The sequence below is a fragment of the Penicillium antarcticum genome, assembly GCF_028974205.1.
Source record: "Penicillium antarcticum strain IBT 31339 chromosome Unknown utg000003l_segment0_segment0, whole genome shotgun sequence".
Classification (NCBI taxonomy): Eukaryota; Fungi; Ascomycota; class Eurotiomycetes; order Eurotiales; family Aspergillaceae; genus Penicillium; species Penicillium antarcticum.
In genome coordinates, this window is record NW_026695301.1 from 471,711 (window position 1) to 497,851 (window position 26,141).

Below are 26,141 nucleotides of genomic sequence, written 5' to 3' on the forward strand. Positions count from 1 at the left end.
AGTCAGACAAATTAGATTCATCTTCATGTGGATTCGGTACCCACATCCGTCAGGCAGGTTCTGCCTCGAAGCACTTAGTTTGACAAATGAAGTCTGTGTGCGAAACGATTCTGGTTAATACAATGAGAAAAGGGTCTAGTTCCTCCAATCAAAATAGGTATCTGGTGATGTTGATCAGCCAAGTACCAGATCTGGCTCGGTTAGGACGGCTTCTTCCCCAACTTTTGGGCGGAAAACAGAAGCCAAGACTCTGTGGATTTCCCAAGTGGCAACTCAGGATGCTACTATATGCATTATCACATGGCAGCTTGCACAATTCATCAGCATGCAGTGATCGAGATAGGCCAGCTTATGTTGTTTGCGAAACACCCAAGGCAAGCGGGCGAAGGTGAAGCCAGCAAGAATTTGACGCACATTTCTTTTGACTGCATGCATCTGATCACTTGGGCTTGAATGCTTCAAGTTGTAAGGGGTCAAAGCCTGCTTATCAATCAATCGGTCTTGTGTCGACAATCGCCCTCAGGAGCTTCCCTGTCACGTTAGTTGAACTAACGTGACAGACCCAGGCAAGCGCCCGTTCCCATGATATAGCACGAGGACTACATGCGCTTGATTGAGCCATGGCCAACTCTTACCAGGCAATGAGTTTAGCGGGGACGCGCCAATTCTGGGGAATGATCGGGAACGGGGTATTGCGCACAGCTTGGTCTGAGTCATTGGGTCCTCGGGATAGTGTCCGATAGGGTCCACTCCTTATGAACGCCGTCTTTGGAAATTGCGGAGGATCTTCTGGTTATTGTTGATACGCAAGCCTTTACCCAACCCAGTCGTTTGCTATTGGGCTGGAGCCGGCAACCCTTGCCAAGCCAGAATTCTTCGATCTCATTCCCGGTTGCGCGTCCCGACGCGTTCGGACTTCGGACTTCTGGCCGATCTGATCTCCCAAAGTGAAAACTCAAAAAGCTAGCAAGCCACACAAATACATATACAATCATTTGTTTACTATACAAAATGAAGGGCCGGGTCCTGGGGGATTATAGCTTTAGCCAAGGGGACGATAATTGTAAGGAATGCGGATGCCTGAAAACCTAGCCGGACAATACCAGCACACGAACGATTGAAAATTTTGCCCGCCAAGCAATGCCTTAACTGCGACATTGTTTAGATTTTAAGTATTTCTTCTAGTGCGGGAATTATCCGAAAACTTTCAACATTGCCCTAATCCCTCTTTATAACAGGATACTGCATGAGTCCCATCAAAAATTGCCTCCGAAGAGCCGACAATTAAATGTTTATGCCAATGGCCATCTAAACATCGGCCAATGCAGCTCTGTGCCCTTGGGCCATCACAAATTGTATATATTCTCGTTACTGTCGCATTTCAATAGTTAATTTGAACAATTTGTTTACAGAGCGTTAACCACTCACAAAGGACGCTGGAGATGACATCTCCCTTCCGCTCTCGAGTTGACCCAAACGCTGACACTCATAGCAGCCACCGGGAAGATTCCATGGCCGAAGCGATCAATCAACACCGTTTCATCTCGCCACTGCAAAATGTCGGTCCACATCTCGCCGGCGTGTTCAAGGCCAATGAACATGCGCTTGTATGAAGAGGGGCCGTTGCTGAGAACACAAGCAAGACCGAAAGGGTATCTATAGTTGCCATATCGAACAAACCCTGAAGTTCACGTAAGAAGGAAAACCATAATTTAATGGCATGAGACCGTACTGACCGATGCAGTTCCGTCGATTGAAGTAGTCCCGCTGTTCGCCATGGGCAAACAACTTTCGGGTGCGAGTAAGAATTGGAAGTCTGCCGTGACAGGATGAACCGTACTGGGGCTCTGGTCCACCGTTGATCCCATACAGGTCACCATAAAAGAGACAGGGCTGTCCCTGTTTTCGAAGAAGTATCAATGAATACGCCAGTGACTTAAAGAATGGTGCAATGGCAGTCTGCAAGAGCTGTCAGCTAGGTTCTAGATCTTTTGGCTGAGGACAGGTCACCTCTAATGATTGTCCTGGTTGCTAAATGCATGTCAGCGGCGTTCAAATCTATTAAGCAGTAGGTGCCCACAGTATCATGATTGCCGACAAATGTCTGAACATTGCATACCGGTCAGGCTTAAGTAGTTTCCGCATCGCGACTGAGTCTTACTATGGCATGTTCCGGACTCTGTTCAACCAACGTTCCCTTAAAGATCTTCCGCAAATCACCACCGGCCATCTTTGAAATGGCAGTAAACCGTCCCAGAAGTGGAACGTCAAACAAAGACACCTCATGATCCATGAATTTGAGATATCCCAAAAGTAGACCAACTTCTCCCCTCCAGTACTCTCCCATCAAAAGATAATCAGCACCGACTGTGTTTCGCAGGTGATAGAAGAACTCTTTCTGAAAGGATGCGGAGTAGTGTTTTGCTGCGTCTATTCGCATTCCACTTAGTGGTAACTCGGTGCCGATCCACTCCCCCCATCTCAGAATATCAGCTCGAACTTCTGGATCGGAGTGATCGAGATTGGCGAACATCAGGTAGTCATAGTTACCGCGTTCATCGCTAACATACTTCGCCCAATCTTTGTTCGGACCAACTGTTTTATAAATCGCATGCTCGTTGTGTTTCTGGTTCCAGTCCACACCTGTGAAATGCTGCCAGTGATATTTCATTGAGCTGTACTTGGTACCGCGGCCGGGAAACTCAAATCCTACCCAGCCATCGATGTACTCGGGTTGTGAAATCTCCCTGTTTCTATCTACCATCATATCAGCATTGTTATCGACGCTGGAGCTGTTTATAAGGAACTAGTCATACCTTCTGGGTCTACCTTGACTGCTGCAAAACTTTCTGTCGAGTCGGCTCCGGCTTTTTGGTTCAGGACTGTGTCCCAATGAATTCCAATGGACATCTTTTGCGCAGTATGGACCAGTTCCTCCAAGTCCTCCTTCGGACCCCATCGTGTCGCCCTGCTTCCTTTCTGATCAAATTCGCCAAGATCGTACAAATCATAAATGTCGTATCCAATTCCCGTCGGATCCATCCCTTTACATCCAGGAGGAATCCAAATGTTGTCAACTCCGATATCCTTGAGGTCTGGTAGTGCCTTGCGGAGGCGTTGCCAATGAAGTTGGTCGGCCGGCACGTGCCATTCGAAGCCCTGCATCATGAGAGTATTCTCGGAATGACCCCCCTGTGCTTCATTTTCAGACAGAAACACGGCATCTAAATTCAGGTCATTGAGCTGGAGCAAGTCTGATTAGCTTGGTCACCAAACAATAAAGCTAACCTTCGATTTCGCGCCATTTCCTGGGCCGTCTTCGCATCTTTAGGCAACAGCTCAAGAATGACAGCATTTTTTCAATGGTCCATTTCATGATCAAGAGCAAGATCGTTGCAGGATATGCAAATAAATGAAGAGAAGCCCTTTTTATTGTGCCGACGTTGGACAACGTCTTTAATGTCAGTGCTAGGCGGAACTGAAGTAACACTGGAACACCTGCTGTGCAATGAAATTCCGTGGTCACGGATCTGATGGGCTATTTTTTCATAGGTCAAGTGGGAAATTTCCTTGTAAACAGAGTGTTAAAAAAAGAGGTCAATCCCTAATCCCCTGGTAAAATCTTTGTATTCTCATAATTTTCCTGGCGTGTCGAATATGTATTTCTTTTGTGAGACATAATGCATGACCAGACAGCCTCCATACCGACATTTGACTGAAATATATACTGATAGCTACTGCGAGCTAGCAGTGTTACATATGAAGCGTAATAGACGCGTGGATTACTATCTCGAACGTATGTCTTAGCCGCTCTGGATTCAAAGAACAAAGGAGTCGGAAAGGAGGAGTAATGCAAACAGTCTCTCTCTATTATCCTGATTGCCATTACAAGCCCCGAGAACTGAAAATAATAGCGCCTTTCCGTTTGGAACATTTTCCGACCGTAGAACAGTACCGTAAAGCTCTTAGCCTTGATATAAAGAGGTAGTGATCGCTAGTGGCATGACAGTAAAATGAAAGTCACAGCGTCTCTAGGAATCTAGTGAAGCACTCAACCCTGATGTTCCCCAGAAATTCCATTCCAACTTCAAGACGAAAATATCTAAGCCGTAATATACGATGCCGACATGCGTTACTGATTATCGGAACAAAGTTTGAGTTGTACACCCTCAACGCATAGCCCGCAGAAGAAGCCAATTCGAGAAGCCTATCATGACTCACTATGACTGTTTCTCTAGCGCCTGAGTTTGCTATCTAGGGTCCGGAGGGCCAAGGAGATTGTCACTGCCCTTTCGAAAGAGGTGGGCACTATGTACAAAATTGGGAATCTCTACATGATGGCCAAACAAATTGCTGGATTTAAGCCATTTGTGACTGTAAATGAGACAAGGTAGTACTGATTTGGTGTTTGGCAGTCGGGGTCCCAATCAGTTCTAGGGCGGGAAAACCGGTCATCTTCGGTCATCTTCGTCGGAGCAGCCTTCTTATACTGGATATCTCCTGCCCAGGCAGCCGAACTAGAAATAAAACCAAAGCATATCGGAAATTCTACCCTCGGACCTGCTCACTTTCAACATGGCATTAACCTACACCCCAGAGCACATCTTCATGTCTAAGCGCCTCGTCTACCGAGCTTTCGAGGACAATGAAGAGGACAAGGCGTTTTTAAAACAACAAATTCTCAACGATCATACCATCCAAGTCATGAGCACGGATCGATTACCACGGCCATCACATTCGCAATCCACTGAAGCGTTTGTGAAAATGTTTCATGATTCCATGTTAGGCGTTCTGATATGCCTTCAACCAGAGGGCCACCCCAAAGATGATTCGGAATATCCATCTAACGATGAGGTGGCCAGAGCAAAGCCCATTGGACATGTAGGCCTTTTCAACCACCTTGGCCCAGACACGAGCCATCACCGCAATGTGATGTTGGGCATATCGCTCGCGCCGGGTTTCCGCGGCAAAGGGTATGGCGGAGAAGCTATCAACTGGGGACTGGATTGGGCATTTCGATATGCCGGGGCTCACAGGGTTGGTCTAGCTGCCTTTTCTTATAATGAAAACGCCGTAAAACTTTACAGAAAATTGGGCTTTGTGCAAGATGGCCGCGAACGCGAGGCTATCTATCACCTTCGTGCTTGGCACGATGTGATTCTCTTTTCTATGCTCGAGCATGAATGGGAGACACTGCGGGGAGTAGAAAAGAACTGAGTAGTGATGTGAGCAGTGCAGTCTTGTATAACTGGATTTATATGCAGGGCTAGGGAGATAGAGCTCAGGTCATACAGACGGTCTGGGAATCGGGAATCAATATAGTATACAAATACCTCCGCTTCGGCTTCAGCTTCACTATATCATACGCCTACTTGGGAAAATTCACAGATTGTCTTGACAGTAGTAGGGTCGCGTGATTGGATACTAAACTTTGGTTTTTTTTTTTTTTTTTTTTTTTGATAAGCCGGTCGTTATGAATGCGCGAAAGGTTTGAGATAATTTTCATGGCCAACAGGATCGAATGCATCGATAATTCAAGTTGCACACAATGAGGCTGTCTCTCGATTACTTCATAAAGGCGTCATGCAAAAGATGAGGACTCGAAAATGTTGTTCAATGTTGCCAAAATCACTCGGAAAAGCAACTTTTCTTGGTATTTGACACCTCATCAGCAGGGGTACAGGCAGATCGCGTTGGCAATAGACTGTCTGAATTGAGAGATAAAGAACCTATTATAACTAAGGTAGCAAGCAGTCAAAGGAAATATGCATACATATGTTTAAAAAGCACGCTCGCTTTTCATAGCACCAGGGAAGTCGTTTTGAAGGGCTTCCCAAATTGGCTTGCCTCCAATCTGAAGATCCTGGAACGCAGGACAAGTCATGTTCAACAAAGGGACAGAGAGAACGTTGGTGATAAATTCTAGCGGCTCAGAAATGGTCTTGTATAGCCCAGAAAGTGCACTGGGGCTGGCGAATTTCAGCACTTCAAACACAAAGCAAAGCAGATTGTTACCCTCGAGCAGAGTTGCCAGGTTGAGTACGCCGCCTGTCAGATCGGCGGGATCAACGCCAGCAAAACTGTTCACAGAACCAGTATTGCCTCCAACGCTGCACATACTCGTTAGATTTCACGTGTAAAATGGACAAGAGGGAAGAGTTACCTTCCAAGCTGCGGGTATTTGCCAAACCAGTCAATTGTGTCCAAGTTGAGCTGAATCAGACCATAGTCAACCGGGGTCTTGTACCAGTTCTCCGGGATTCTTTCCCATCCTTCCCGATACGTCAAGTTGTGTTCCTCCCCGTAAATTCCGTAGAAGCTTCGGATGTGGTCCTTGGCTGAGGGACAATTAGCAAACCTGGACTCTGGAGGTGATATCACCATCACAATAACATACTCAATACTCCCTCAGGATTCTCACGCGAGTGGTTTCGGAAAAGCCGACCGGGGAAGATATAACCAGCATTTCGCGCAACAAGGCCAGTAACAGGTCCATAGTAGAAGTTGGGGTTGGTTTGGATAGTCTCCTCAAACCGGAGACTTGCGCGCTCAGCCATAAGATCCATATCGAAATTACCGTCCATGGACATATTATACCAGGACATGAATTTGTCCATGTTGAGTGCATAATTGTTGCCTGTCACGTAGAGATCGTCACGCGTGTTGGAGGAGTCGGCTTCGATGAAGTTGTGAGACCCAATCAGGCCTTGGGGTTCACCTACACAAAGGTCAGTAAACAGGTTTGATATTTAAGAGAGAAACTTTGACCTAAAATTCCCCCTAGATTATTCAGAAGGTTGTTGACGCCTGTATCGCGGCCGCCGATGGAGAAGCTCGGATCGAGGGACAGCGGGTCCCCAGTCCAGACGGTGCCCATGATTGCAAGGACAGTAGCTAGATCGACACCCATGCCGTAAACCTCATTGATTGCTGGAATGACTTTGGCAAACTTTTTTCCGTTAGCTCGTGCTTGACGGAGGCCAGTTAGCTGATGACCTACAGATACAACACCATTTCGTGGAATATATCCATGGTTTGCCAGCGCGTTGAGACCTGGGCAAGAGCCACGCTGGTCACCATTCTCAAAGTTCGGTGGATGGAAGGCATGTTCGCCAGTGACTAGACTTTTGTTATTACCAGTTGAAGCATGACAGTGGGTCCTCTCTTACCATCCACAGGCAAATCCATCAAATCGAGGAGAAAACGCTTGTCATGTTCTACCTTCGGCTGCTCATGATCTTGGGCATATGGACACCTCTTGTGTAGCCCGCGATGAGCTGAGTTACCATGGTGGGTGTCTGCTCCCGGAAATCCTGCCACAAGGGTGACAAGTGAGAATGAGCAGACCAACTGCCCAAGAGCGAAGACACGCATGACAATTGAAACGAATTGACCTCGGATTAGATCTACCGATGCCAACAAACCTCTGGGAAGTAAAAACTTTGAAACGTTGAAGAAGTAAAGTATTCTGGAATTGTGGCATGTGTCGAATAGATATGCACTAACTACCATGTGCCTGCGCCTTTGTAAAATTCCAAATTTTACCTATGCTGATCAATTCATGGCCCCTGAATGGCCCGTATCAGCACATAGAACCAGTTCAAAAATATTTTCAGCAATGCCCTAGGGAAAACCAAACTCTCAGTAAAATGGCTTACAATATTACAGAGAAATAGTGCACGTTGCAAATTGGCGCCCCACCTAACACCAGCAAAGGCCCCCCAACACTCCGCTTTGTACCAGTTAGGCACAACCAGAGGGGATCACAATGGGTCTGTTCCCGCCAGAGATCCGACATATTCGGTAATGCACAAGCCTCCGACATTCAAACATGCTATATCTATGGCCATGCTGCGGCTGGAAAGTGAGCATTCATTTGACGTTGATTCGATCATGTTGGGGAATTTCCTGGCTGATTTTGGTAAACTAATGACTAGTACGTTGTTGACAGTGCCGATCAGGGACCCTGCTGGGGTTTTGAAGGCATGCGGGTCGCGGGCAATATAGAGTCGATCAATTGCTTGAATGGGCAGCAGGCGGAGGCCCACTCGGTCCCTTCCGGTTGGGTTGTGCCCCTTAGCAAAAAATCAGTAGGGTCAATTGGAACACTGCGGCGTAAAGCCAAGATCTTGTTTGGTGGGAATTGCCCAGCCTCCAGTGGGGGTGAAGTGTCAAAATACTGCAGATCAGCGGCTCATTAAAAATCCCGGGCTCGTGGAGCCGTGTCAGCTCGGCTCCTGACCCAGTTTGGGCCATCAAGCCCTAGAACGTTGAACGGCTGACAATGAACTGGAGAAGGTTCGTATAGCACGCAGATCTTAATTTACCTACAATCCATTGTTTCAGGGCATATTTAAATCGCCCTGGGTGGACTTGACCCAAACCATACAGGGGTATATCGGCGTAGTCATAAACTTATGGGGGTCTGAACAACCTCAACTTCCCGCAAAAGTTGTACGATCGACAGGGATAGATTATTGTGGTAGCTTGTCACAGTCAGAGGAGAGTGATCTAGTGCTCGCCAAGCTTGGAGCTTAATTTCCCAGCGAAAATAAACATGCCTTTGGTATAGAATTCTAAAAGTCCCATCAGACTGCTGCATTTGGATCTCTCATTTAAACCAAGGATTACTATCCTTAGAAGCTCCAGTCTGCTGGCTCCGGATGCTACTGGTCATAATTAGATCAATCCTCACCCGCCAGCATCAAACCGACAATGCGTTTCTTTCCTGCAGTTGCTGCTTTTTTTGCGATCTCTGTGATAGCGGAAACTGCCCAAAAAATGCAACAGGAACAACTGGAGAAACTGGCGGCTGCTCTCCCCTCCTGTGCGGTAAGTACTGAAATATCCCTGTCACCTTGATCATTAGCTGGAAAGAGAACCTGACATTGTGAAGCTTGAGTGCATGAAAGTTTCACTGCCGCAATCTTCCTGCACTCTCACTGACCAAAAGTGCCAATGTACGGACGTTAACTACACTGCCACTCTTGAGCGATGCGTCGCCACTACCTGCACTATCCGTCAATCTCTGAGTAAGATGAACGCTCAATTACGCTGAATACATTTACTAACAAATAAGCTACCAAAAATGTCACGTCCTCCGCATGTGGAGCTCCGCTTCGAGATAGAACTGCGCTTGTTTCATACCTTGGTGTCGGTGGTGGCGTCCTAGCACTCATCGCCTTTATCCTTCGGATGGTCGCACGACTAAGGTGCTGTGGTGGTACTTTTGGCATGGACGATTGGACAATGATGTTGACGATGGTAAGCAAGGCTGAAATTGACAGAATATGAATTTTCTGGGCGCTTACATATCCCAGTCTCTCGTTATTCCACTATCTGCACTTTCCGTTGTTTGTATGTTTCTGTTGATTGCTTGGTTCGATGTTGTTTTACTTACAGTTGATAGTGGCCGACGCTGGGCTGGGAAAGGACATGTGGACAATTCCTTTGGATAATGTCACCAGAATCCTCTATGTTCGTGCACAAATATTGTACTCCAGGCAATGTCTATCTTTCTAATGGAAGCAGATTTACTTCTGGGATGAATTGATTTATCTGTCCATTCTGCCATTAACCAAGATCTCCATCTGCTGCTTCTACCTCCGCATTTTTCCCGACCGACGCCTCCGCACTGCAACTTATATTGTCATTGGGTTGAATGTGAGTTACTTGATTGCCTTTGTTTTAATCTCGGTGTTCCAGTGTCGGCCACTACATGGCGCATGGCTCCATTGGGACGGGGAGGGCAATTATCAATGCAATCATATCAATGCACAGGGGTGGGCTGCGGCAATAATCAACATGGTGCTTGATATATTGGTCATGGTTCTTCCTCTGCGACAGCTTTACAATCTAAACCTTTCCACGAGAAAGAAGGCATACGTGATGTGCATGTTCAGTTTGGGTATTTTGTACGTTCTAGTGAGCAACCAAATTATGTGAGATCTGAAACTGATTTGAAGCTTAGTGTGACTCTTGTGAGTATCCTGCGACTGAATTCACTCATTCACTTTGCCAGCACCACAAACTTGACATGTGAGTAATCCTCAAGATTATTGGCTTGATAAACAGCAGATCAACTAACAGTTGCTAGGGGACTATGTGAGTGTTGGATACTGGAGTACGGTCGAAGTAGACGTGGGTGTAATCTGTGCCTGTTTGCCTGCAATTCGTTCTTTACTACGTCGCGTCTCTCCAGGATTATTTGGTGATACAGAAAAAGCCAAATCATACGGCATGAACTCTCGTTCTCCTGGGACCGGGTCTCGATTTGAAGGAGGATCTCACGTGCAGAGCAAGAATGAGGACCGGCAGTTTTACCCCCTTGACGATATCGACACTTCTAGTGAAACCCGGCTACATCATTAAGCGTGACGATTCTCTCCGGAGCGCGTGTGCTTAACTCTTTGCCTTGGATATGTGAATAAATTATAGCTTTAATACCTCTGCACATGAGACCTAATTTTTAAACTTCATCAATCAAAATATCTATGGACGAGTTAAAGGTACCGCTGGCATGCCGTTACCATGACTTTAACATTTGGTATGGTGTTTATCTCTCAAAAATGGAGCAAAGTGTTAGCTAATATACCGATTGCCTAGAAAGCCTAAAAGGAAGGAGGTCCCTACTAGAATACTGACACTTTGATGTTCACGGGTATTGTTCGTAAAATTTTCGGCAATACTTAGGGGCTCTTGGGGTTCAAGTGCCCCTGAACCCCCATTTGCCTAGTCCAAACGTGGACCAGCAACACATCTAGATCATCAAGCGCACATTGACTTGGACATGTCTTAGTAGCTTTGTGGCGTCGTGGCTTTATGGGTCCTAATTTCAACATGCGCAAAGCGGTCCCGAGGTGGTGGGTGTGCTTAGTATTGGCGCCCTAAAGACCATCCTCCCCACAATAATAAATTGCAGGCCTGAACAAACAAAAGCACAAAAATTCAGAACGGTATAGCGTCACCGTTGGACCGTTTGCCTTGAATGTTATAAGATCGGCATGTCAGACGGCATGGGATAGGCGCTAGCCTCTCAGCACAAGGTCTCAAGGCGCAATGCAAAATTATTAACTAGGCAGTAACTGCCGTGTCCCAAATAACGGCACAGAATGTATATCCTCTATACATTGGCAGTGAGAATGTTGTACAATGTCATGAAGTATTGAACGTCTTGATGCATTATATCTGCTCTACCTGGTGCCTTTTTTCACTTCTCTTTCACTTTCACTTTTGACTATTTTCGAAGCTCTCGAGCGAATCCTTCAGATAATATTGAAATATGAGTGTGAAAAGAAGGCATATTCCTCTGTTTTACAACCACGACAATAGCCAAGGTCAATACGAGACCGGCCCCTCCACATGTATGGAGCTCCTGAGCTAGTTTCCGAATCAGACCGAATTGGTAACATATTAAGGAATACGACCCGCTAAGAAAAACAAACCAACTTCAAAATAGAATGGCGATGTCGATCATACTGCAAGCAGAATGAAAGCACGGTAGGAATACGGTCAGGGATGGTCCTGTAGAGAGTCCCAGGGGTCAGGGCTTCTCGGCTTATAATAGCTGATGATGGTAGTAGATACAAGCCGCTTTTGAATCTCATATATTCTGTCTTTACCTCGTTTGACTATTGTTGTGTTGTGTTGCGCTTTCATTTTCGTTCTTTCGGGATTTTATTCTGAGGTCTTCCCTTATCTCAACCACTCGCCATGCGTCTCTCTGCAGTGGCTGGGTTATTATCCACTCTTTCAGTTGTGCTAGCTTCGTATGTGCCATACCTCTATAGGCGTTTCCCTCGAAGCCAACTTGGATACATCATGTCAGAAACTAACCAAATGTTGTAGAAGTCATAGTTCAAACCCCCGGCACCATGATGCATATAAGAGGTCCTCTGGTGATGCTTCCACGTCATCCGAATACGACTATGTGGTGGTTGGATCTGGTCCTGGTGGTGGTCCTCTAGCAGCGCGATTGGCAATTGCCGGATATAAAGTGCTTCTTTTGGATGCCGGTGATGACCAGGGTAATGCTACCCGGCAAATCGTCCCTGCCTTGCAGCTACAGTCCACCGAGTATGAGCCGATGAGATGGGACTACTTTGTGAACCACTACTCGAATACTTCACGCCAGGAGGAAGACACCAAAATGACATACCGGACTCCTGGAGGGGGACTTCATGTCGGACCTGATGCACCTGATGGTTCTGAACCTTTAGGCATCATGTATCCAAGGGCAGGAACCTTGGGAGGTTGCTCTGCCCACAATGCCATGATGTGAGTCTTCATCCTTCTATGCAAGCAAGAGGCTAAATGAGCTTGAAGGTTAACAATCACCTCAGTACTATTTACCCGTACGAGAATGATTGGGAGCACTTGGCCGCTCTCACTGGCAATGAGTCCTGGTCTGCCTCAAACATGCGAGGATACTTCGAACGATTAGAGCGTAATCGATATATCCCGAGCGGCCTGCTCGGTCATGGATTTGAAGGATGGCTCACCACAAGTCTGACCGATTTGCGTCTCGTCATTGAAGACCAAAAGCTCCTTTCTCTCATTCTTGCCGGTGCGACAGCTGCGGGTCAGACTCTGTTGGGTAAAATAGTCAACACTGTGACGGGCCTTGCAGGTGTCCTTTTACGCGATCTAAACAACGCCTCACCGACACGTGATTACTATACCGGCCCATACCAGGTGCCTCTTGCTGTGGATGTTCCCGAGTACAAGCGTACCGGCCCACGAGAGTTTCTCATGAAGACTGTCAATGCCGTCAACTCGGATGGCACTCGCAAGTATCATCTTGACATTCAGCTGAACACGCTAGTGACCAAGGTCAGCTTTGATACCTCTGGACCCAAGCCGCGTGCTCTTGGTGTGGACTATCTCTTGGGTCAGAGCCTCTATCGTGCGGACCCCCGCGCATCTCGCACATCCTCTAACGGTACACCTGGTAGTGTGAATGCTGCTCGTGAGGTAATTCTATCTGCAGGCTCATTCAACACGCCCCAATTGTTGAAGCTTAGTGGAATTGGCCCAAATGAGGAGCTGTCTGAGCTGGGTATCTCCACGCTGGTGAACTCGCCCGGCGTTGGTTCGAATCTCCAAGACCGCTACGAGATCGGCACAATTGGAAAATCCCCGACTGATTTCGTCCTCACCTCTAAATGCACTTTCATGTATACCATGCCCGATCCCTGTCTGGAACAGTATGACAATGATCCTTTGTTCAAGGGCACCTATACCACCAATGGAATTGCCATTGCGATCATCCGCAAGTCGTCCGTCGCCGAGGATGAGCCGGATCTGCTGATTTCGGGGGCCCCTGTCAACTTCCCTGGTTATTATCCCAACTATTCATATGAAGGTCTCAAAGATGCGCAACACTGGACTTGGATCACTTTGAAGTCACGCAGTCGCAACAACGCAGGCACAGTGAAGCTGCGCTCCACTGACCCCCGCGACATGCCCGAAATTACCTTCAACTCATTTGATTCCGGCGTGACAGAGAACGATGCCGATGAGAAAGACCTCCAGGCTGTTTACGAAGCTGTGGAGTTCTCTCGCACAATCTTTGATGATCTCGTTCCTCTCGACGGTGGATTCGACGAGGTCTGGCCGGGTCCCAACGTTACCACCGAGAGAGAGGTCAAAGACTTCATCAAGCAGGAGGCTTGGGGTCATCATGCCTGCTGCACTGCTGCTATCGGAGAGGACAGTGATGAAAATGCCGTGCTGGACTCAGACTTCAGAGTGCGTGGCGTTGATGGTTTGCGTGTTGTGGATGCCTCGGTGTTCCCAAAGATTCCCGGATACTATGTCGCGTTGCCTATCTACATGATCAGTGAGAAGGCTGCTGAAGTTATTATTGCCGAAGCCGTTTGATGTCGTTCGTGACAGACTATCTATCACCTTTGTACCTGGCATGATGTTGTTCTCTTGTCTATGGTAGAGCACGAATGAGGGATACTGTAGGATAAGAGTGAAGCTAGTTAATATTGAAAGTTTTCATAAATCCTAGCATCTTGAAAATTTATGTTGAAACGGGGATGGCACGATGGCAGTCTGACATAGCAGACGGGTCGATACTAACGAAGAGATCACACAACCACTCCCATGGCCTGATGTAGACGTAGAGAACAGTCTCTGAAGGTGTACATCGTACTGGGCCTGACGCTATATCATGAATCAAGAAGTCTGGTGAATAACTATAGGCATATTGAGGTTGTTAGATCATGCTGAGATATCCATGCAGGAGAAGACTGCATGTCTGCTAAGGCATTTATGATACCTCAGGCCGTTAACATGCTACTGTCACGGGATTCACCACTACAATATCAAATAAAACAGTGGATATATGTCCTTCTACATCCCCACTCTCGATGATCTAAATGGTTCACTCGAGGCACTTGAAAACGGGCGAAGAAGAGACGAAAGAAGTAAAGCGAAGTTAGAGCACAACTGACGCATGAAATGGCACTTCCTGGGTGGAAGTGTACACTGCAGTCTTAGAACGGGCTTTAAATCGGCTGGAACCACAATTTCCACTCAAGCATATTTTGGAGACCGCCGTTGCTAAAGTGAAGCTCAGCCTTCGCAATCTGGAACAGATCATCGAAACTTGTGAAGTATTATCGACATCTAGTCGCCTTATTTATCTGCTACTATATTCAAATTATTCTTTCGGAATCAAGCTCGTGGCCCGCGTTATTTTAATCAATGTTTTGGCACTTTGAGGATCTGCAACTATGATCACATCGCCCCAGTCCTAGTGAGCAAGGGTAATACAGGCAGTAGAAAGAGTAGTAATACGCATTTTAGGATGCAGAGAAGCTCATTGCTGATCCTCCACCCGAAGACCAGCTTAGGCCCAGGTAATACAAAAACAAGGCATGAAACGGTACAGGGTGTCCCGTACTTGGCCGCATAGAGCAAAAACAAAAAGCAAAAAAACATACAACAGTAAGGATTCGCTAGTGGGCACCCACCTAACTACTAACTTACCGGCGTGTGGCTTATGCGCGGAGAATAGTTGGGTGGGTGTCGCCCGGGTGAGTTTAGGGTGAGAGTCGCGCGACCGGGGGTGACAAGGGTGAGTGCTCTATAGACGGGGTGAGAACTAGGTGAGAATCCTGCGGGCCGGCGCGACCGCCGCACTGACCCTGTTAGTTGGGCGAGAGAAGAGCACCATTGGGCCACGACCCCCCTAGCTGAAACAGCCCACCTCTTGGCATCTACACACAGCCCCCTTCCTAGGTGTCTGGCTTTCGACTAGGCCAACGGGCTGATTTTCGATAGTGAGATTGCAAGCATTGTCCTTAGACTTCCGCAAAGCCCATTTTGGGCCCAAGGTTCCGGCCCAGAACCCAACCCAGCCTGGGCCCGGGTTGAACTTCATTAACCCGGGCCCAACCCGGGCCCAGCACTGGGCCCCTAGTAAACCTAGTTTGGACCCAACTCGGCCCAACTTTTGCATTATTTCAATCATAAAACTGCTCAGTCATCAAGATAACTCACTGTTTTTTACATCGGTTTTGATCTATACCTTGAACCACCATACTTTTCTAGTATAACTAGAGTGTGTTCAAAGCTATAAACGCGTATGATCAACCTTAAATAAGTAGTTATGGTTCTTTAGGCTCAGAAAGGTCAGACTTTGCTATGGTTTTCATAATATTTGACTTATGACCTTTTTATTGACCTTATATTAGATATACGTAGATAAGTTCTATAGGCGACACTACAGGTTTTCTGACGGCCGTCAGAAATCATAGTGTAAATATATATAGTGTGCGGATATATATTTCACAATATACAGTGTTTGTATACCTATAAATACTTGAAAAAACCACTATGGAATTCGGGTATTGTTACTTTAAATCTTATATATTATATATACTAATTATATTCTTTATTATTCCACTATATTCGACTAGTAGCTAGTAAGATTATATAGATTGTAGGTCTTTTTAAGTACTTATATAAACCCGGATAGGTAAGGCAGGATAAAACTTTTTGACGATCTTAGGTGGAAGCTAGGGTGGAATTAGGCTTTCTAGGTTTTTGCTAGGTTTTTACTAGGGGTTTGCTAGGTTTTCTAGGTTTTGGCTAGGCTTTCTAGGGTTTTGCTAGGTTCTTGGTAGGCTTTCTAGGTTCTTACTAGGTTATTGGGCTAGATAGATATAGAGGTGGAGTAATATAACCAATAAACCACGCGGATACGTTTTAAGGTCCTCTTCTAAATTGATCTATCGCGTTTGCTTTATTTACACACCGTCATTAGATATTATTGCTCCGTAAGTCCTCTATTCCCCCTCTATCACTTATTTTACACTTATTCAATTTATCATGTCACAAAACCAGTAGTCTAACTTCGCGTCCTCTCTTTATGATGGCGATTAGACCTTGACATTTCCCATGGGACGTCCGCCATGGGACTGTCCATGGGACTCCCATGGGAGTGGGTCTAGTCCCATGGGAATTTCCATGGTGGGACTAAAAAAAAAATAGTCCCATGGGAGTGGGTCCGGTGGGACTAAACCTCCGTGGGAATTCCCATGGGACTTATGGGAATTCCCATGGGAGTAAAATACGTACGTAATCTATGTTTAGTATATATTTTCATTCTATATAAATAGGTAATTTTAGTTATAAGTAGGTAATACCTATTTAGAAGAGCTATTTCTATATAGATATTATAAAATAAGTTTATATTTTAACTTTTTTTACAAAGTACGAAAAATACGCGATTTACATACAAACTAGAAGTGCTTATATATATCTCTCCCCTCTATATATCTCCTAAATAGTTAGGATAATATATAATATATCCTACGTTTAAACGGTTTATACACTTTTTATAGCCCTATAGGCTAAGTTAAGTCTATTATAGCTATTTTAAAATAGGCTAAAAATAGCCTAAACTCATGGGAAATTTTTATACTCCCATGGGACTCCCATGGGAATTCCCATGGTGGGACTAAAAAAAAATCTAGTCCTATGGGAGTGGGTCTGGTGGGACTAAACCTCCGTGGGAATTCCCATGGGACTTAGTCCCATGGACACGGGACTAGATTTTGGCTAGTCCCATGGGAAATGTCTAGGTCTAATGGCGATATAGATAATATCAGCTATCTTGCGCTATTAAACCACCTAGCGACTCCCTCTAGTAGCTAGTATACGATCGATCCCTTTGACACTAACTTCCTCCGACCGACAATTCCGCCAATACTCCTATCCTTCTTACAACGCGTTAGACCTGACCGAAGGAAGGCGTTTATTCTCTACGATAAAATGACCTATAACGAATAGGTAGAATAGTGGCTATAAACCGACTTTAGGAGGAAGAGCAAGATTGTCTAGGACTTAACGCGCTATTCGGAGATTTGGAGCCACTACAATCAGGTTGCTTATAGTATAGATAGTGCACCAAAGGTTATATACCAACGTTGTGGAAATATTCTTGAGCACCCTAATATAGTTAATACGAAGGCTATAGGTAAAATACAATATTATAGTATATCGACAATATAGAGACATCTTAAGATAGCGGCTTATTTAAAGAGCGGATATACAAAGAAATCATAGATTACCAAATTTCTAAAGCAAGCAGTACGTTCGGAGTAACCCTTTTATTCGATTTTATTTACTAATAGTAATACTAAACTTAGGAAGATATCGAAATACCGTTCTCGTAAATAGCCTAGGAAAAAGATATCCTACAATTTATCACACTCAATCGGCTTCTACTTTATCTTATTAAGTATCTAGTATTTCAGCGTCTTATTTCTCGGGCTCGTACCGCTCTATCACCTCCGATCATCCTATCTACTAATATAATTCGTCGCCGACTAGGGAGCATTGTTAAAGATCGGCAAGAGCGGATACTTCGAACACTGCCTATTGGTTCGAAAATCTCAATTGCACTTGATTGCTAGATATCTCTATTCTCATAGGCGTTTATAGCAATCATAGGCTACTTTGTAGATATTGATTAGGTATATCGTAAGGTACTACTTAGGTTCAAACCTCTCTACGGTGCGTATATAGGCGCGAATCTAAGCAATATTCTTCTTTAAACTCTGATCGAGTATAACCTTAAAGCCCGAGTGTTTAGGTTAACAACGGACAATACTTCAAACAATAAGACATTATTTGATTCCCTCTAACAGGGTCTATCAGATAATGTTATTATTGTTCGAATCCTATACCTTGCTTACGTTATCTAACTTAGTCTAAACTAGCTCCTTAATCGCATTAAAATAGTTCCACTAAATGACTTAACTAAGACAAAATAGACAGAGAAGCAATCAAGATTAGCTTATTTAAATACGCAGCATCGGAATCGTGAGATATCCTTTATATTGAACAAGGTCCGCTATCTTGCTATCTATATGAACGTAAGCCCTTAGCGCCGGGAGATATTTTACAATCTCTAGATAAGCACCGTGAAGCTAGTACCGATCCAAGATATAAGGACTCGGTGGAATTCAACCTTTCTAATACTACGTCGGGCAAAACGTCTACGTCCGATCTTTGCGCTATTTTGTGCAGAGTATGATTGCGAAGAGATACTACTCTATAAGGACAAGTGGCGTTAAGTTAACTATCTTCTTTGTATCACTAAGCCATTTTTCGCCTACACAACTTAGCTATCGAAGACTCGAGATATTACTACGCATTACGTCTTCAAGATCTACAATAAACTCTTTGAGTATCTTGAGTGTTTAATAAAGTAGCTACGACGTAAGCGTATGCTATAGAAGAAATAGATACTTTACGCACTTGAAGCTAGTCGGTTAAAGCTTGATAAGTACTACTCCTAAACCGATAATATTCGAGGATATATCTATATAATCAGTATAATACTAGCGCCCGTAAACAAGTTTAAGTTCTTTCTTACTAATGACTAGGATCAGAAATAGCGTGACACGTACCGCTCATCCTTCTAGGAAGCTCTGATTCTATATTAAGAATAGCTTTTAGCCCTTGATTAGTCACTAGATAGCTCTTAAATAATAGCTCGGCTAGGATCGAAGCTTGATACGATACTAGATAGGAGCAATGCCTAGGGAAGCATAGCTACTAATAAAATAACTCGTTATCTTGATAGTGGTACGTTTAAGCTAAGCCTTTTAGAATTCTAACTAACTTCGGATTAGATCCTATTCAAATTGCTCCTCTTACATTCTGGCGAGAGAACTAAGCGCGATTCCTAGCAATTGCTACTCTTGCGCGTAATATCCTCTCTTTCCCTATAACCGGGGTAGGCGTTAAACGGCTATTTAATACTGCTCGGGATATCTGCTTAGACCTTGACATTTCCCATGGGAATTCCCGTGGGACTAATTTTGGTCCCATGGGAGTGGGTCCATGGGACTAAACATCTATGGGAAATTCCCATGGCGGGACTAGACCCCCGTGGGAACTCCCATGGGAGTTATGGGAATTCCCATGGGACTGTAAACAATGCAAACATTAGCTATCTCGTGACTTGTATAAATAATGCATTTCTTGGCGGTTCCGAACGGTATTTTATTTACAATAGCTTTTTTCTAAATTAAAGATATACTAAATAATCACAAAACTATAGTCAAAATATATCAAAAGTAATAAATATTTGTTAGTCTCAATACTCGCTAAAACACCTTTAAATTACCGTATTTTATTATAATAACTCAGCAATTTATCCATTATTATTATGAAAATAATGTATAGATGGGAAATTTTGTTAGTCCCATGGGAGTCCCACGGGAATTCCCATGGCGGGACCAAATTTTTTTTTTTACTCCCATGGGAGTGGGTCCACGGGACTAGACCTCTGTAGGAACTCCCATGGGACTAGATTTTCGCTAGTCCCATGGGAAATGTCAAGGTCTATATCTGCTATTACCGTCGAGGAAGAATAAAGTCTTATACAATCGAGGATTTAATAATATTTTTTTGTACCTTAAGGTTTGACATAGAAGAACAAGAGGCGAGACTTCTTAAGAAGTTCTTCTCTTATAATAAGCTAGAAGCAGCAAAGGAAGAGAAGGATGATAACCTCGACGACATTGAGATCGAGCCAATCAGTGATACCGAGGAATAGGAGACTTCAATTGATAAGGAGATAGAGCTAGATAAAGCTTTATTGACTATATTTAAAGGGCCGACTATACGTAAACCCTAGGTGCTATTGCTAGTGAATAACACCTAAGTACGTGCGTTAGGACGGAAGCGAAAGAATTGCGATAATAATATATTCGAGTACTATTAGTTGGTTAATCGATTGAAGCTCTCCAATTTATAGATCTTCAAAAAAGCCTCGAAATAACCCTATATTCTGACGGCCGTCAAAAAAACTAGCAATATAGCTTAATAACCCTATTTTCTGACGGCCGTCAGAATTGTAGCCCTGTAGCCTTAGGAATCTATTAAACGTATAATTAAATTAAACAGTGATTATAGAAAGAGGCCTTGCTTACAAGTCAAATACCCAAAAATACAGCCAAAAACTGCACAAGTTATGTAGTCACGAGTCTTGACATGTTTGCATTGTTTATGAACCTAGCTAGGGGCCCGGGCCCAGTACTGGGTTAGAGAACCCGGCCCAGAACCCAACCCAGCCCGGGTTGGGCCCGGGTTGGGCCCGGGTTGAGCTGGGTTCTGCGGAAGTCTACTTATTAATATAAGTGAACAAGGTATTGTAGATACCAAAAACGTTATAAACGGTAATATCTATAGTTGCTAAGAGAGATAAAGTGAATTTAAAGAAGGGATAGGTGATTAAGAGAAGATAATTAACCTATCGCTATTTATCTTTATCTATCTTTAGACCTTGACATTTCCCATGGGAGTTCCTACAGAGGTCTAGTCCCGTGGACCCACTCCCATGGGAGTAAAAAAAAAAATTGGTCCCGCCATGGGAATTCCCGTGGGACTCCCATGGGACTAACAAAATTTCCCATCTATACATTATTTCCATAATAATAATGGATAAATTGCTGAGTTATTATAATAAAATACGGTAATTTAAAGGTGTTTTAGCGAGTATTGAGACTAACAAATATTTATTACTTTTGATATATTTTGACCATAGTTTTGTGATTATTTAGTATATCTTTAATTTAGAAAAAAGCTATTGTAAATAAAATACCGTTCGGAACCGCCAAGAAATGCATTATTTATACAAGTCACGAGATAGCTAATGTTTGCATTGTTTACAGTCCCATGGGAATTCCCATAACTCCCATGGGAGTTCCCACGGGGGTCTAGTCCCGCCATGGGAATTTCCCATAGATGTTTAGTCCCATGGACCCACTCCCATGGGACCAAAATTAGTCCCACGGGAATTCCCATGGACAGTCCCATGGGAGGCGTCCCATGGGAAATGTCAAGGTCTATCTATCTTTATATTAGTAAGGTTAAATTTAGCATAAAAGCTATCAAAGGTAGACTATAGCCGCCGGGCACGCCGGAGTATTAGGAACGTTAAATTCTAGCGTATCCAAATATCTTGGATAGGCATAAGCTTTGGCTCTTCCGTCTAAAGTTTCATAAAACTCTTACGGCGCTAGTAGACCTCGGCAAGGACCGGGTCCGGTCCCAACTTTGAGGACCGGGACCGGACCATGCGGTCTTTGGTCTTTTTTCAAAGTAGTCAGGACCGCACCACGGTCCCCCGTGGTCCTTTGCGGTCCCCTATGCGGTCCCCCGCAATTTCATAATTATGCCAAGACCTTCCTTGTTTGGTCGTATAAACTGATTATTCAGCCACGTTTTTTACCGTTATTTAACACTGTTCTGGTATCTACACAAATTTTGATAATGAATCAGGTCTAACAATCAATAAAATAGTTGAAACTACCTTATATCTGATTTCATGAAGCTTGGTATTAAGTTAATTACGAATGAACTTTCGATTTCGGACTATTGTGGTTGACATTTTAGAATTTACTTCTGATCATGCAAAGATATATATATTTTCTACACCGGAGCACTTGTACGCTTAGGAAGAGTCATGACTATTAATATCCCTAGCCTAGATTTCTGACGGCCGTCAGAATTTAAGCCTATCTATTGCCTAGAAACTGTTGATATCCCCACTAGATTTCTGACGGCCGTCAGAATTTGAGCCTATCTATTGCCTGGAAACTGTTGATATTCCTACTAGATATCTAATAGCTGTTATCATTTAGGCCGATTCATGCGCGTTGGATATAGATTATTTGCAGGATCTAATAAGCTCTACCGGTTCTTGCGGTCTTTTGGCGGTCCGTTAGCGGTCCTTATACGGTCTCTATACGGTCCTCGTGGTCTTTTGGTGGTCCTTGCGGTCTTTCGGCGATCTATTGGCGGTCCTTATACGGTCCTTGCGGTCCTTATGCGGTCCTTGCGGTCCTTATGCGGTCCTTGCGGTCCTTATACGGTCCTTGCGGTCCTTATGCGGTCCTTGCGGTCCTTATGCGGTCCTTGCGGTCTTTATGCGGTCCTTACGGTCTTTATCAATATAAGAAGTCTATACGACTATAAAAGAACCCTTTTTATAATGGAGGGTAGGAAAAAGCCACTTTTTCCTATAAGACCAATTATAATATAGTGGATCTTATCTATAAGATAAGATCCCGAACCAATAAGAACCGAGATCTCGGCTATAACCGAATACCTTCGGATACTATCGGCAATAGAAGCTAATAGAAAGAACTAGAAGCATCTGCTGATAAATCAAATTACCAATGCTGATAAATCAACTAGGTGGCAAGAGCATTTGCCACCTAGGGGAAATAACATAAATAGAGAGTGATACCCCGACTGAAATAAATAACTATACTCTTCTCTCTCACTTTATTCTTCTTACTCTCTTCTTTATTACTTCCTTTCCTCTTATCACATGATCCTATAACCCTGACATCCTCAAAGGGAATTCCTACAGAGGTCTAGTCCCGTGGACCCACTCCCATGGGAGTAAAAAAAAAATTTGGTCCCGCCATGGGAATTCCCGTGGGACTCCCATGGGACTAAAAAAATTTCCTATCTATACATTATTTTTATAATAATGATGGATAAATCGCTGAGTTATCATGATAGAATACGGTAATTTAAAGGTGTTTTAGCGAGTATCCAAACCAACCAAGTATTTATTATTTTTGATATATTCCGACTATAATTTTGTGATTATTTAGTATAGCTTCAGTATCATTTAATATGAACATTCGTCACCTTAATCCTATTTTTTTCACACTTTCTGACTTACCTCAGAAAGTGAGGGCTGATATAGAGATATTATACCTAGTAACCTTCAATTTAAATCAGAAAGCGAAGCTTTTATAAGCATCTAGTACACCTATTCCAATATCAATATTCGTTATCTAACTATCCTTAATACTAATCTATTATATTTTCTAACGTATCTTAGAAAGTGAGGGCTAAAACAGAGACATCTATGTGAAAGAAACTTCAATTTAAATCAGAAAGTGAAGCTTTTCTGAGCATTAAGTAAACCTACTCTAATATTATTATATCACTAACGATATAAATTGGCTAATACAACACTTATTCTAATTCTCTCTTCTTTATAATTCAATAGGAGCTACTAGGCGGCAAGACTCTAGTCAACCGCACCGGCGGCTCGGAGCCGCCGGCTCCTAGCCGATCTCTAGAATAACGAGGATCATGTTTTCCGCAAGGTCAAGCTCTGTGTTAATAAGGTCTAAGGCAAGAACTACTTGACTAACTTCTATAGTCTACTACAAAGTCGTCGTTAGGGTCAAGTTTATCGCACTATTAACATATTGTCTTTAATATTATCACTGTTTTATTGCACACCACACTATAACCAACTTAAATAAACTTCTTTTGTGGATACTATATATATGTATATTTTTGTGTAGAGACTATACTAAAGACATAAATCGACTAATATCCCGTACCTAGACTTTCTGACGTCCGTCAGAAAGTAAGCTTGTAGAGGTTAATAACCTTATAAGTGCTAGATTGGAAGGTATATATACGAAGTCCTCCCCCTTTTCAAACCTTATCTTCTATTTTCCCCACCCTTATCACTACTATACGTGACGTCCGTTAGAATTTAAGGCTCTTTCTACCTACCTACCTTTAATACCTCTTAGTCTACCTTTTTGACGTCCGTCAGAATTTAAGGCTATTTCCTACCTACCCACTATTAGTATCCTCTTAGCCTATATTTCTAACGGATATCAGAAATTAAGGCTATTTCCTACCTATCTACCTTTGATATCCCTTAGCCTATATCTTTGACGGCCGTCAGAATTCAAGGCTTTTTATGAATTATCACTAATACCGTTATAGTATCCTTACTACTAACACTATCGCCGTTCTATTATTTGACCACTAGAATCACCCTTCTTGTATCTCCCCGCGTTATACACTATTATAGCTTTAACCCGCCGCTCCAAGCTAGTTGGTAATATTAACTATGCTCCTGATTTTATCACGGCTATCGAGAATTCAGCCTTAAAGCTTGCTGGTTGTTATGGTTTCTTAACTATAGCCTCTCTGCACAAAATCTATAGCCTCGACCTAAACTTCAAACACTCTCGCGATATTATCGATTAATTCGCCGCTAATCGTGCTAACTCCTTTGATTATCTAAATCTCTCCGCTAGCCAGAAGTAGATCCGCTTCTCTATTATCAAACACGCCTTTGATAATACCCTAAAATAGAGTCCTGCTCTCGCTGACTCTTAGCGCCCCACGGTTAGAAAGCACAATGTCGATTCGTCCTGCCTCTTCGAGATTCGCACACTTTAGTGGATTGTTCGATTGATACGCACCCGTAACACCGATATGTTTAAGGTATCCTAGGTCACTAAATCCCCCTTCTCGTTTGACGCCAAAGAGGTTCTATATATATAGAAGACTCTTATTTTCTTTGCAAACAATATTAAGAAGAACAAGAATTATATTAACACGGTACCCTAGTCTTCGCAATTAGCCGTGCCCAAACTTTAGACTAGCACGACTTCTACCGTAGCTACTATAGCTACTATATTAAGTGTGGAGAACGCTATTGTCCTTAACAGCATTTAAATAGATCCTGTTGACACCGAAGACACCTTTCCACTAGATATCGACCTCCTCGATATAACCCTTTTCGATAGCGCCCCTTACCTATCCCTACTCACTAGTATTGCCTATATATTAGCTTACCCCACAACAAGCTTATTGGCTCGAGCCCCACTTATCCCCGCTAACCGTGATAGCCTTGTTCACGCCCTTACTAAGGGGAAATAGGCACAGAAATATGTTCTTTACTAGGCTCCCTCTACCAAGACTTCCTAGGTATCGGACCTCCTAGCTAATCTAAAAACCCCTTCCGCCAACAAGCTGATCTCGTCGAGCGAAGCACTAGCCGAAATTGCCAATGAAAACGCCGAGAAGCACACTTACCGGGACCGGCAGCTAAAGACTAGTTATAACGATCGCCCCCTATAGATCCTAGATCTACCCGAGTGGGTCTATCAACAACGCTTAAGTCTTACCGTCTCTGCTACCCCGCGAAGCTTCACGGATAGTCTCGCCTATGCCTATATCTCGATTGATTCCAATAGTGATAGCTTTATCGCCCCCCCGAACACGTATAGAGTGCCTCCTACGACTCTTATGCCTTGGCAAGTTACAGCTATATCGTGGATGCTTGACTAGGAAGCAAGTCTAGTGGCCGGTGGTATCCTAGCGGATATATGCGGCTTAGGCAAAACACTTATAGCCTTATCTCTCGTGTGGTAGGCCTCCCAATACCAAATCGCATAGGCCGATCTAGCTCCGTTCCGACCTACTCTGATCCTAGTGCCGTCCTTATTGATCGATATATAGGCGAACGAAATCTAAGCTCACTTCGGTAATGCGTTTACCCTCTAGGTGTTTCACGGTTTTACTGGCCGTATAGGCGATGCTATGCGCAAAAAGCAGACGCTAAATACCCTTACTCGTCTCCGCGAAGAGCTCGCCTTGATAGATACCAATGATTCCGCTACTAGCCGCACTATTATCCTTAGTTCATATACCATATAGGCCAAACGCACACTTATAGAGGTACTTCCGGATAGCACCACGAAACCTACTCCAAAGCGAGTCAATTAGGATCACAATAAGGATACCGCGGTGCTAGACTACGACTACTAGAA

At 44.0% G+C, this 26,141-nt stretch overlaps 5 protein-coding genes across 5 annotated transcripts; 3 read left to right on the forward strand and 2 right to left on the reverse strand.

Moving 5' to 3' along the window:
• Window positions 1–1,346: 1,346 nt before the first annotated feature.
• N7508_002888 (alpha-amylase) lies at window positions 1,347–3,325 on the reverse strand (the record flags this gene model as incomplete). Its single annotated transcript, XM_058460954.1, has 7 exons — window positions 1,347–1,371; window positions 1,429–1,681; window positions 1,737–1,959; window positions 2,011–2,031; window positions 2,162–2,757; window positions 2,817–3,224; window positions 3,289–3,325. The coding sequence occupies 7 exons, from the start codon at window positions 3,323–3,325 to the stop codon at window positions 1,347–1,349; spliced, it is 1,563 nt and encodes a 520-aa protein (XP_058321531.1).
• Window positions 3,326–4,575: 1,250 nt separating this feature from the next.
• Window positions 4,576–5,217, forward strand: N7508_002889 (GNAT family N-acetyltransferase; the record flags this gene model as incomplete). Its single annotated transcript, XM_058460955.1, has 1 exon — window positions 4,576–5,217. The coding sequence occupies one exon, from the start codon at window positions 4,576–4,578 to the stop codon at window positions 5,215–5,217; it is 642 nt and encodes a 213-aa protein (XP_058321532.1).
• A 562-nt stretch (window positions 5,218–5,779) lies between these two features.
• Window positions 5,780–7,374, reverse strand: N7508_002890 (peroxidase family protein; the record flags this gene model as incomplete). The annotated part of the gene is made up of 6 exons (XM_058460956.1): window positions 5,780–6,110; window positions 6,164–6,338; window positions 6,398–6,718; window positions 6,769–6,949; window positions 7,001–7,119; window positions 7,170–7,374. The coding sequence occupies 6 exons, from the start codon at window positions 7,372–7,374 to the stop codon at window positions 5,780–5,782; spliced, it is 1,332 nt and encodes a 443-aa protein (XP_058321533.1).
• Window positions 7,375–8,781: 1,407 nt separating this feature from the next.
• Window positions 8,782–10,371, forward strand: N7508_002891 (CFEM domain-containing protein; the record flags this gene model as incomplete). Its single annotated transcript, XM_058460957.1, has 8 exons — window positions 8,782–8,832; window positions 8,897–9,032; window positions 9,080–9,264; window positions 9,321–9,357; window positions 9,410–9,477; window positions 9,532–9,914; window positions 9,971–10,038; window positions 10,097–10,371. The coding sequence occupies 8 exons, from the start codon at window positions 8,782–8,784 to the stop codon at window positions 10,369–10,371; spliced, it is 1,203 nt and encodes a 400-aa protein (XP_058321534.1).
• A 1,341-nt stretch (window positions 10,372–11,712) lies between these two features.
• N7508_002892 (GMC family oxidoreductase) lies at window positions 11,713–13,881 on the forward strand (the record flags this gene model as incomplete). The annotated part of the gene is made up of 3 exons (XM_058460958.1): window positions 11,713–11,768; window positions 11,848–12,276; window positions 12,342–13,881. The coding sequence occupies 3 exons, from the start codon at window positions 11,713–11,715 to the stop codon at window positions 13,879–13,881; spliced, it is 2,025 nt and encodes a 674-aa protein (XP_058321535.1).
• Between the last annotated feature and the right edge of the window lie 12,260 nt (window positions 13,882–26,141).